Here is a 12,515-nt window from a genome sequence, read left to right on the forward strand (position 1 = left end):
TTGATGCAGTTTCGGTCTCTTGTGCTGCTTTGCTCCCAATGTTCCCGTTGTTCTTGATAAGAGCTTCCACATATCCCCAGTTATAATCATGCCAACCTAGCAATGTTTGGTTACTAATGGTTTTACAACGGTAGACCCTGTTTGACCACAAGTGGGATATGTGAGATCTACAGAAAGGAAATCCACACCAAATGCATTCATCTTTTTTTTAAAAAAACAAAACAAAAACAAGTCTATTTGGGAATGAGACCAATTGCATCATTACGTTGTGACTTAGTGCATATGCTTAGGCCTCACATGCAAACAACAAGTGTAATTTTTCAAACTCTTCGTTTTTTTAATACAATATTTATGGCAGATAACTTTGGAAGCAGCTATGAAAGCCTTCTAAAGAATGTGGCTGTTTTAAGAATTCAACTAGAGGTGCTCCAAATTCCTTGGGAAGCACCTCTTTTGAATACTTTGTGCAGCTCTCCAAGAAACAATTTTCTGCTTGTCTTTAAAAATTGTTATCTAAGAGTTGAATTGAAAAAAATGATCGGGGCAAGACAATCTGTTGAGTTTATTTTTACTGTTTGTTAAACACCCTTAATGTAGTCTAATTACACAGGGATTTTGCCAGCATAGATTTCACTTTTTAATCAAACAAATGGGTTTTATTTTTCTGAGTGTAGAGTTTGAATTCAGCAATAGCAGGTTTTTTCATTATAGCTAAACTGCACAGACACATTCCTTTAGGAAAATCACTTATTCAGTAACAAACTGTGGGAAATAATAAAAACGGAAGATTTAAGAGTATTGCAATGCAAATATTTAAATTTAAAAATTGGGGAGTTTGAAATACTGCTAGATTAATTTGAATAGATTTTTATAGAAAGATGTACGGGAATCCTGGGGCTGTTATCAGACATGGCCCTCAATACTTTCAGGAAGCAAATTAAGATCCTACCCCACTTCTTGGATCAGCCAACATGACTGGGCACTTTTTATCTTACCAGGTCCCAACCTCCTCCTGCTGCAATGACTGGCAGAAAACTTTGCCAGTCACAGGAGACATTAAAGACCTGACACAATGAAAAGTGCCTAGAGATTTTAGGTTCAAGTATTCCTTATGTGGATCCGAAGCCACATCTGGTACTACATCAGATACATACTAGACTGAAAGAAAGCCTCAACGATCTCAGTTTTTCAGTTATGGATAAACATGTATGGAATTCTGCTGTTAAGGGATTGATCCTTAGTCTTCCATTCATGACTATAATTTGAAAACTTCTGGTTTATATTGCCACGGATACTAAGTATAACATTATTTTATGGCTATTATTCCACTTTTCAAAGTCAATTCAAAAATTATTTTACAACAGCATCAGAAACTTTAAGAAAGCTCTGTCCCCTGTTTTAACACTTGGAGAATATATTCCCTGCATATTTAGGGGAAAAAATGTACATTTATAAACAGTGATATAAATAACAGAATATAAAGTACCAAAAATGTTTGTTCCATTTTCCAAACACACTGTATCCTTAATGAAACCGCACTGCTTCTGCATAAAGAAATAAATAAAATAGAAACTTCTCCTTTTCCGTTTGGTTTTCAGAATAGTTATTCTCCAAGGCTGTCCATGATTTCTTTGTCTATAAAGCATAAAAGAGGACTACCTCACATCCATAGTTCATAGAAAGTTGCAGACCCCTGCCTGAGAATAAGTCAATAAAGGAGTGCAATTTTTTTGAGCTTCGAAAGGCTGCATGAAACAATGGTTCAAGTTCTATAGGCCTATCAAGGGTATCATTGAAGATAATAAACTTCATGTCAGACATATGTGGCCTCAGCTGGTGTCGATCCCTCCTTACTGCCATTCACCCCCACCGCTCCCATCCTTTATCTTAGGATTGTGATTGCAAAATCAAAACAGAAGAAAATCCTTACAATATGTTGTTCCCCTTTCATTATAAGAAAGTATTATAATCACAGAATAGTAAAAATTAATGCAAAACATAATACTGCAGCCTAAACACAGTTGCTTCCAGTCTCCATCTATATATCCAAGAGGGTTGCAGCAGCAAAACCAAGAAGACTTTAAATAAAATAATATTTATTTGGTCAATGGACAGAAACATTTGAAAATATACTACCCAAAAGTATAATCAAATGGGTGAGCTAAAATAAATAAAGTAAAATCCTGTCCAAGTATAAATCTAAAATATTACATAGCTATGCTGAAATGATTTTAAGGTTACAATCTACTCCATTTTAAGAGGAGAATCCAGAGACATCAAAGTCCAACTACTGATATTTTCCAGAAGCTAATCAAAGGTCAGACATTTTTTAGGACAACAAAGCAACTTAGAAGTCCTTACTTTTGAGGACACATCACAACCTAAAACGGCATGTAGTAATGAAGTGGTAAGCTATTTTGCATCCACTTTTGCAGTTATTCTTTGCTTTAAAGGAATGACAAGAAGCAAACTAAATGAAATACTTCGTCTAAAAACAACTAATAACTTAAAATAACCAACCAGGGAGTAACTAAATATTTGCTAAAAATAATATACGGTATGGGAAGAGAGAACAAAGACAACCAGAATCCACTATGCTGAAAGAGAAAAAAAATAGTAATTCAAGCAAAGAAGCTAGGAGTATTTTCTTCATTATGATCAACAATGATCTTAAAATGAAAAATAATAGGAGTTATGTGCCAGTACAATGTTTATCAAAGAAGTCTAAGGAAAAGCAATAAAAGCAATAATTGCACAATGGCTTTTATTTTTATATTGCATTTCAGCTGACTATGTAACTTACTTCATGCTGAAGTGTTACAAAGTTGTAACATAAGGCTAAAAAATAAAAGTGAGCTTACAGATGGAAGCCTTGCTCTGTTTTCCGTATGCATTATAAAAAAAACCAAAGGTTTAAGAAACACCGGACTAGACTATAAACGGAACCACACATCCTTTTCAATTTCTGCACATTGGCCTAGATAGGCTTAAGCACTGGCAAAACTAGTGAGAATACATAATTTCACTTTTAAAATGAACTTAGTGAAAATAATGCAACATTTTGCAATCTTAAATATTTTTGCCACTCTGCCATTTTGGAGCAAATAATTGATTTACATAGTATTTCATAGTGGATCACAGATACAAAACTGCAACCAGTTGAACGCCGTGCTGTTCAAAATTTACCATATCTGCTGTAGGGTGAAAAATGTAAGAAGAAATATCCACTTCATTTCATTATAAGTGTTGTGATTCAGGGTCAGCCTGTGGGTTCGGCAGTTGGGTCGGACGACTCAGAGGAGGAGGAGGGGGGTGTTGAAGAGCTTGCTGATGATGGCCTTGAGGCTCCGCAGAGCCCTCAGCTGGGCCCCTCCCACCTGGTCACGACGGAGACCCAGCTGTGTGAGCCTGACAGCGTGGATGAAGATGACCCACAGCTGGCCCTGTTCAAGGACGCCCAACGCAGGAGGCAGTCAATCAGGAGTAAACAGAGGAAGGCAATGGGGCACCTCGGAAGGAGGCAGAGAGAGGCCACGCCCTGAACTGTATTTAAGGGGAATGTGTGGGAGGGCTGGTTTGCTGAAGGCAACCGCTTGGATAGTTCCTGTTTCATAGCTCCTGTTTCATGCTTGGTGTCTTGTCTTGCTCTGTTTTATGTTAATAAATTTGGCAGGCTTTATTCCAGCCTCTTGCCGTTTGTAAAGGGGTTGTCCCTGCTTTTGCTGCAGGGCCGGTAGCAGGCTGGTACAGAACAATAAGTCTGAAGGTGCTATAACACCAAGTTTGAATTTTCTGCATCGGTTGTCCTTTTTATAAAGACATCATAAAGCTATATTGAGGTGCTTTCGTATTTAATCAAAATCTGTGAATCATAAATGCCCCCTCTTCCTAGACTGTTCAAATAAGAGTTACTTATGTATTTTAGAGACGGCCCCTTCAGTTTGAAGTCATGCATATGGTACACAAGATTAATAAGCTTTCACGAGAGGCATCAGTGGTTTAATTGCATTTTATTTTAACATTCAGACAACTGTACACTTTTCTATAAATATATGTGGTACTGAAATATGTACATTTCTTTCCCCCTCCCACCCTTTATAGTGCAGTCAATTCAACAGTCATAGAGATTAAACTGTGCAGAACAAGCCCAACGATTCCTAAAGGCATGTTGCCAAGAAATGTTATCACTTCTGTGGTACTTTAACATCAGCCAGAGAAGTCTGCCAGATGTTCTGCAGTTTCTTCCCTACTGTAAATTTTCTCCTTCAAGTACCTTGGTGTATTTTTGCATTAGAATCCAGTATAGTCCATGAAAAGTAGAACGACAATTCATTTATTTTTCATCCTACTCAACAATTGTCAAATGGAAATTTACCAGAAAAGAAAAATTCATTACATAGTGACATTCTTTGCTTTTTTAAAAAATAAACATTAATAGACTGACAATAGCTGTGGCTAAAGGGAGACGTAAAATGAGAAGATACAGTGCTACTGATACATTTGTGCATGCTTACAACTTTTAAATAATTGGATGTATCTCTAACAGGACACTGTACACACTCAGGTTTCCCATGATTATCTCATACATTCAAGCCAATCATACTGTCTTGGTTTTGGTGGCTTTTCTCCTGTCCTCATTTAATTCTATACACTTATCATAAAGAAATCTATTTATGTCTATGAGTATATACTAGTGAGCTGAACTGGAATGTCGGCAAAATTGTTGTCTTCTGTTTAAAATATTATGTACAGTGCATGCATACTGATCATTAGATCACTATTTAATTACTCCTGCATTATAATCTTTAGCCATTCCTTTGATGACACAATGACAGAAAATATACATATATTACAACCCTTGATGGAGAAAGGGTTGAAGAAGTCTACAAAAGGGCTATTGGCAAGGATTGACAACTTAGGTATGGAAAACAAGAAAGGAAATAAAAGTAAGCATCTGAACAACAGCACCAGTGGGTGATCCAGGCAAGAGTCAGTGGCTTGCACAATGCACACAATAAAAAAATCTGAAACAGAAGGCATATGCTTATCAATTAAATAAGCAAACCATATACAACTGCCAATAAAAATAAGGGAATGTCATGTGAGCCATCTCAACAAACTAAATACAAAACAAAAGGTGATAAACAGAATGCAACTACTTTGAAGAATATCTTAAGCACAGGCCTGAATGTACTTATGAAAGTTTGATTTCCATAAAGGGGATTTGCAGGCTAATATACTCAAATGAATGGGGCTAAATACGAACAGTTTTTGTGTGAGCCTGTATAACTGCAAAAGAAAGGAGAAAATTGCATGGCAATGCCTTTCCCAACAATAACGTTGATCAGCTGGACACTGGACGAGGTGGTTTGCTTTTGCTTTCTACCTCTTTCCCACGCACTGCTGCCACATAGGAGAAGAGACACAATACCGAATAGCAGATCTCATGAGCCTAGAAGACATTTAAAAATAAGATAATCAGATGCTGGGTAGCAAGGTATACGTAGATGTACAGTTTTCTTACTTCTAGAGCAAATATAATGTCAGAATCCATTTATATCACATTCATAAATGTATGTTTAAAACATTATCCCGCCCCCATGGATTCTGCCATCTCCCGAGGAAGGAGGAGCGCATGTGGATTCAGCCTGCCTTAGGTTATTTCAAAGACAAAGGGAAACCTTTTGAACTGGGGGAACAAAAGGGAGGGTTAGAGAAGAAGGCATCTGGCCTGTGTCTCCATTTGAATCTGTAGAGGAAGAAGGCAATAACCATAAAGATTCGAAGTTCCTTTTTCCCACGAAAGGGATGACACGAAGTAAAATGATGGGGGGCTGACCAAATGGGGTTGAGGGAAGTGGGGTTGAACCGGGAACTCTTTATAAAGTTTCAATTTCTAAAACAATACCAAGTCCTGTCTTGTATTTCCACAACTCCTAGTAAAAATTCCTTTTGGACTAGAACTGACTCCAAGAGTTTTTGTTTTCCTAAGACGTGGATTGGGGTGGGTCCTGACATATAAAATGAAATGCAATGATGAGACATAATGTCTTGATGTGGACAATTCATCCATCTCCACCACTGACAAGAATAAGCAGCACACAGCATTTTATGTTTGTATAATTAAACTCCAATGGTCCAATGAATTGTAAATTTTGTTTACAGCTGAATCAGTTTGGAAATACCTTCATCTATACTAAATCCGAATAGAATTTAATTCCTAAGGTTAAATTCTAAAATCCCATGTTGGCAGCAAATATAGAGAGGAATGGTGAGAAGGTGAGATATGAACTCTCATGGAGTTTGCTGCTATGTACTCATAGTTTCATCTCTAAAATTGGGAAAGATATTTTCACTCCTCAGTTCAGGGTCCTCTTTTTATATGACATCTTTCTTCTAACTAAATGACTTTATAAAAGTTAGTTAATAAATACTCTCCTAATCTCTATTCACTGCACTGGCACTAACTAGTTTGGATAATGAAACATCTGCAAAAAAAAACAGCCAAGTTCAGAGAGCATCGAGAGCCCCTAATCCCTATTCAATCTTACTGTTTGCCTTACGCCTGTCCCCCAAATCCTTTGTTGAGTAAAATGTGTAACTTTGTATGACTTTACACTTTTGCATAGCAATATGCTTAAAGGAAGAGTTATTTAAATTTTGCCTATGCATGCAGTGTTGTACATATGTTCTAAATGTTGTAAAAAGTGTCTTTCTTATATTTGATAATAATCCAAATATTCTGCTGGTATTTCAGTTTTCTGGTATCCTTTCACAGGTACAATAAATAATTTCAAAACAATCAAAGTATCTTATTCCATAGACTATGGCCCAACAATTCTATAGAATAAAAACCAGCATTCTCACCTTAATTCATAGGACTTTTGGGCGAGAATTATGGATATAGTTATGCTTCAAATGAATCCATGATGTGTAACTTTGTATGACTTTATACTTTTGCATTGCAATGTAATGTTTAAAGGAAGTGTTATTTTAAAAGTACACAAATTAAGTTAGATTTACATTGCTAGTTTACAAAAAACTATTTTTATTTTGAAAAAGGAGATAGAAAAATAATGTTAATCATTGGTAGTTCTACTGCCATGTTAATTAAGTTAACGAGATCAATATTTGAGCTAAATCTTGCTTAATAGTACAAGTAATCTAATGAAAAATTAAGCTATCAAATTCTGTTGAACTCTCTAGTGTATTTCTTGCAGTTCTTACATTTTGAATATATTTTTGGTGAAATTGGTCATGCACGTATTATCTCAAAATGTATTATATTATATGAGAGGCTTGAATGCTAGGCGTGAAAACAAAACCTCTGAAAAATAACCAAATAACCAAATATCACAGTAAGTAACTTACCATTGGCGTCTTGTACTTGTGGCTCACCACTTCTTTAGTTTCAGGAACTAAAACCGGACGGGCAAGAGACAAAACAAAGAGTTCAAAAAACGAGAGGAAAAAAAATGAAAGGAATAGTATAATGTTCCCAAAAGTAACAAAAGGTCCAAGGGAAACATAGAACAGCTGCAGAAAAAAAGGCATTTTTAACTAATTCTATATTCTTAGATTGTGACAATTCACCAAAGTCCATAGAAATACAGGTAATTTAAAGTGACAAATACTTTAAGTTATATATTCATTTGGGCTTCCTCTGAATGATATGTGATTTTCTTTTATGCACGTGTCCTAGTAATACTTCTATAGATAATTCTGATATATAATACATTTACCAAGTTCCAAAAACCTCTGGCTCTTGTCTGTCCCACTTATACTAGAAAACAATTTTAGGAACTATATCCCAATATCAATGAAATACATCCACAAATAAACTGGAAGACATGTACTTAGGTTTATAAAGATCCTATCATGTTACCAATGAAAAATCAACTTCTAAATGCCCTCAGTGTAAGAAAACTGTCTCTAAGGAAGAGTTGTTCTTCCTGTGCATTTGGCCAACAGTTGAAAAGTATTCAAAAAGATCTACATTCCAAAGCCAAAACAGGAGCAGAATTCTGAATCCTTTCTTTGCTAAATAATGTTGTTAGCTTTGTTGCTTCATCATTTAACACCCAACAGGAAACCGGATCATATAGGGCTACATGGGGAAGGATGAGTAGAATAAATATCATGATATTACCTACTAAGAGAAAAAAAAATAGCAGTCAATCTATAAACAATTGACTTGACTTTATGTGGGTGGAAAATGCAAACAAAATCCAGACATATCCTTTTTATGTAAGAGAAAAAAGTGCTATCAGAGAAATTTAATGGAACATAATACAGATTAAGCAATACATACTAAGGATGACAGGAATGAGACAATAAGTTGATATTATATGAAATTAATATTTTAGAAAGCTAAAAAAATCCATTAGTTAATATTAAGTCTAGTACATGGTCAAGGATGCAAAATTCAGAAAACTGGAAAAAAATCTTTTGAAACTATTTTACTCATTAGTATCACATAATTCTGAGACTAACTCTGTATTACCCATAAATGATTACAAAAAGAAGCACACAAATATTTATTTGCAGTTAGTATGCGACTTCAAAAGGCAAACAGATAAATCAGACAGAAGTGGTCTTAAGAGGGAAAGACAAGTAAGAATAAAAAAAAGCAAAATCTGACATTTAAATATTAATTTAGAAGGGCACCATCACACTGACTACATCTACCTACTACAACCTCTCTATAAAGAAAAAAATTAGAAATAAGAAAAAGAATTCTAAAGTGTTTTACAGAATAAAAATAATATATCTCTACCACAGGGGTCCCCAACCCCCGGTCTGTGGACCCATACCAGGCCGCAGCATGCCAGAAACTGGTCTGCGCAAACAAGCAAAGCCCCATCCGCGGGATGCAGGCAGTATATGAAACCACGCCCCTTCCGGTCCACAGAAAAACCTCTCTCCACGGAACTGGTCCCTGATGCTCAAAAGGTTGGGGACCTCTGCTCTATCATACAAGAGTTTAACAGTGAAGCTCAGAAAAAGGATTGCCCTCTTCCCCCTTCCCCCAGAATTGCATTTGATTTTTGATGCTGCTCAAATTAAACAGATTAAAAGAAAAAATAAATAAACAAAAGTACATCTTGCAGTCTCTTGCCCTGCTAATGAGTATACACAATACTAGCAAAGGATAGGGATGAGGGGACCACATTACCTGCTGGAGAATTGAAGGTTTTCATAGCAGCGATAGTGAAGGGGCCACAATAAAACTAAAGCAGAAGTACATAGCAGTAACTCAAATTTCAGAGCCAAGGATGTGATGCTTCCTACTTTTTAGGTAAGATTCATTGCAACAGAGCACTCCAACTCAGACATATATCAATTAAATTATTTCAAAGAAATGAGACTTTATACCAATTATAAGATCCACGATAATTTGAGGTTAAGGTTTGTCTGTTAGATATGACATAGAGAAGCTACATTCAAACTTCACACAGAGGTGCATAATGTAACCAAACTGACATTATCATAACTGGGAATACTGGACTTAATTGCATCCAACTGAGTTACAAGGACAATTGCCATAAAGAAGAAAGTTTTGTAGCCAGAAACAAGCCAGAAATTGCATATTTTGCAGCTATTAGGTGACAGTCAACCTAAAAGATAATGACCAAAAAACTACCAAGAGCTGTGAATTGAATGGTTGTCAGAACGACCAGTTCCTCTGACTAACCAGAGACAACAGGAAGAATATAAAGCAGCCGGGTTCAAGGGCGCAAACTCACTGAGCAAGCGAATAGAGAGGACTAACAGGAGTTTGCCAAGGAAGTTAAATAGGAAAGGGGAAATACTTTAAAACCAATTACAAACTATTATGTTCTTGTTAGAAGAGCAGACCTTCCTTCGTATGAGGAGAGCACATTTTCTTTCCCCTGTCCTTACCTCTTTCTATAGAAGGATGGTTGAAAGCATCCCGAGGTATCGTATTACTCTGTGGCTTGGAGGTATTACTATTTTGGACAGGAAGGCTGTGCAGAGAGCGGTGAGGATGGCAGAAAAGATTACTGGAAGTTCACTTCCTTCTATCCAGGACATAGCATACTGTATAAGCGATGCTTGACCAGGTTATGCATAGTATCTAAGACGCTACACATTCTCTCTATGACCAGTTTTCTTTGTTACGTTCTGGGAGGAGGCTTTGCAGTATCCGAAGCAGAAAAATTAGATTCTGTAATAGCTTTGTACCATATAGTATCAACCTTGTTAACTCTCAGGACTCTTTTTCCCCGCTGTGTATACTAAATGGTCTGTGATTACCATATATGTGTGTGTGTGTTGTATATGTATGCGTGCACGCGTGCACACACACACACACATATGCACATATATATGTTCATTCTTTTGAGAATAGGCTTCAGAATTTTATTTTTAAATGTGTGCCACTGTGTTCACAGAAAAAGTGACAATAAAGGTTTATCTGTCTCTGTCTAGCTATCTATTATGTAATGATATGGACTGCAAACATGTGGTTTCTGCTAGGGTCTAAATTATCCCAGTGATGGACTATTGATACAAGGAGGACTGTATCACATAAGGACTTGTAAAAATGTGTTCAACCAAAGCACAGTAAGTTTGATTAAAGGTAAAGGTAAAGGTTCCCCCGCACATGCATGCTAGTCGTTTCCAACTCTAGGGGCCGGTGCTCATCTCCGTTTCAAAGCCGAAGAGCCGGCGCTTGTCCGAGGACGTCTCCGTGGTCATGTGGCCAGCATGACTAGACGCCAAAGGCGCACGGAACGCTGTTACCTTCCCACCGGAGTGGTCCCTATTTTTCTACTTGCATTTTTACGTGCTTTCGAACTGCTAGGTTGGCAGAAGCTGGGACGAGTAACAGGCGCTCACTCTGTTACGCGGCACTCGGGATTCGACCCGCCAAACTGCCGATTAGGAAGGTTTTAAATGGAACTTGTTGGGAGTAGAAAAACAAAACAAAACACCTGAAGTAATTGCTTCAGATAAAGCCACTGTAGAAACTGTAGAAAGTTGGAATTTTGCTGAAGTGGAGCCAATTACAGAAAAATAAAAAAGGTTATTGGCGATAAAGTTCAAGACCTTTAATCTTTATACACTAATGTTGTTGTTGGGGGGGAGGCAAAGACAAGTTTGAGAACCTAGTACAGAAGGACATATACTGTATAATTTAATAGATTATTAATAGATTATTAAGGAGCCAATATAGAATGCTATATTGCAGGTTAATTCTGTCAACTTCCAGCAGTTGGATTCTCGCCAGCTCAAGGTTGACTCAGCCTTCCATCCTTCCGAGGTCAGTAAAATGAGGACCCAGGTTGTTGGGGGCCATGTGCTAACTCTGTAAACAGCTTAAAGAGGGCTGTAAAGCAGTATGAAGCGGTATATATGTCTAAGTGCTATTGCTAGATATAACAGAGCCTAATGGGATTATTCCTGTGAGTGGAATATTAAGGTACAGTCTGTTCAAAAAGAAAGAAGGAATTTAAAAAAAACTAATCAGAACTCGGGAGGATTAGTTAACAACAACAACAATAATAGTTGGAAGGGACTTTGGAGGTCATCTAGTCCAATCCCCTGCTCAGGCAGGAAACCCTATACCATTTCAGACAAATGGCTGTCCAGTCTCTTCTTAAAAACTTCCAGTGTTGAAGCATTCACAGCTTCTTAAGGCAAGTTGTGCCACTAATTAATTGTTCTAACTGACATTTCTCCTTAGTTCTAGGTTGCTTCTCTCCTTGATTAGTTTTCATTGATTGCTTCTTGTCCTGCCTTCGGGTGCTTTGGAGAATAGCTTGACTCCCTCTTCTTTGTGGCAGCCCCTGAGATACTGGAACACTGCTATCATGTCCCCCTTCGTCCTTCTCTTCATTAAAGTAGACATACCCAATTCCAGCAGCCGCTCCTTATATGTTTTAGCCTCCAGTCCCCTAATTAGTTAGCACTAACGCTTCCACACACACACCACCACCACCACCACCCCAGCCGGATGAGAAGCAAAACATCTTCTTCCTCAAGCAAAAAACATAGTCCAGTTGCCTTTTGAAAACAATCTTTAGACAACCATGACCTGGATGACTGAGAATCTCCAAAGACAAAAGGGAATAGGAATTTCATTGTCACAGATATCTACAAGTATTCCCACTCAGTGATGGAGAATGATAGGTGCACAATAGTGACACACTAGGAACCTTATTGTAGCCTAATACCTGACAATTACACGCCATGGGGCTTGTATTTTGACATCATGATGCAATGTGTCAAATGCTCCCATATCCACTATATATTAAAAAGATCCATTCCTCCTCAAAAAAGCAAATTAATGAACAGTACTGTGAAAAGCATGGTAAAATTTATTTATTTAAAAGTAGAATTAAAAAGAACAAAATCATACTGCTATTTGTGTTAACTATTGACTGCTTGGGTAAGGAGAAGATGTAGATGAAGTCTTTCAAAAGAAAACTATAGATGTTTGAAAGAGAAAAGAATTATAGTGACAAATTGGGACAAGCCATGTCAAGCCT

At 37.1% G+C, this 12,515-nt stretch overlaps 1 protein-coding gene across 7 annotated transcripts in view; it reads right to left on the reverse strand.

Moving 5' to 3' along the window:
* Positions 1 to 3,995: 3,995 nt before the first annotated feature.
* The window catches only part of MADD (MAP kinase activating death domain), a 117,587-nt gene continuing 109,067 nt past the window's right edge, over positions 3,996 to 12,515 (reverse strand). For all 7 annotated transcript variants that reach the window (XM_083349011.1, XM_083349012.1, XM_083349009.1 and 4 more), the window contains 2 exons: positions 7,372 to 7,418; positions 3,996 to 5,452 (listed from right to left, as the gene is read on the reverse strand). In XM_083349011.1, the coding sequence (XP_083205137.1) occupies positions 5,345 to 5,452; positions 7,372 to 7,418 (155 nt within the window). In that variant the 3' untranslated portion in view covers positions 3,996 to 5,344. The remainder of the gene's footprint in view (positions 5,453 to 7,371; positions 7,419 to 12,515) is intronic.

Source organism: Vipera ursinii, assembly GCF_947247035.1.
Source record: "Vipera ursinii genome assembly, chromosome: 1".
Lineage (NCBI taxonomy): Eukaryota > Metazoa > Chordata > Lepidosauria > Squamata > Viperidae > Vipera > Vipera ursinii.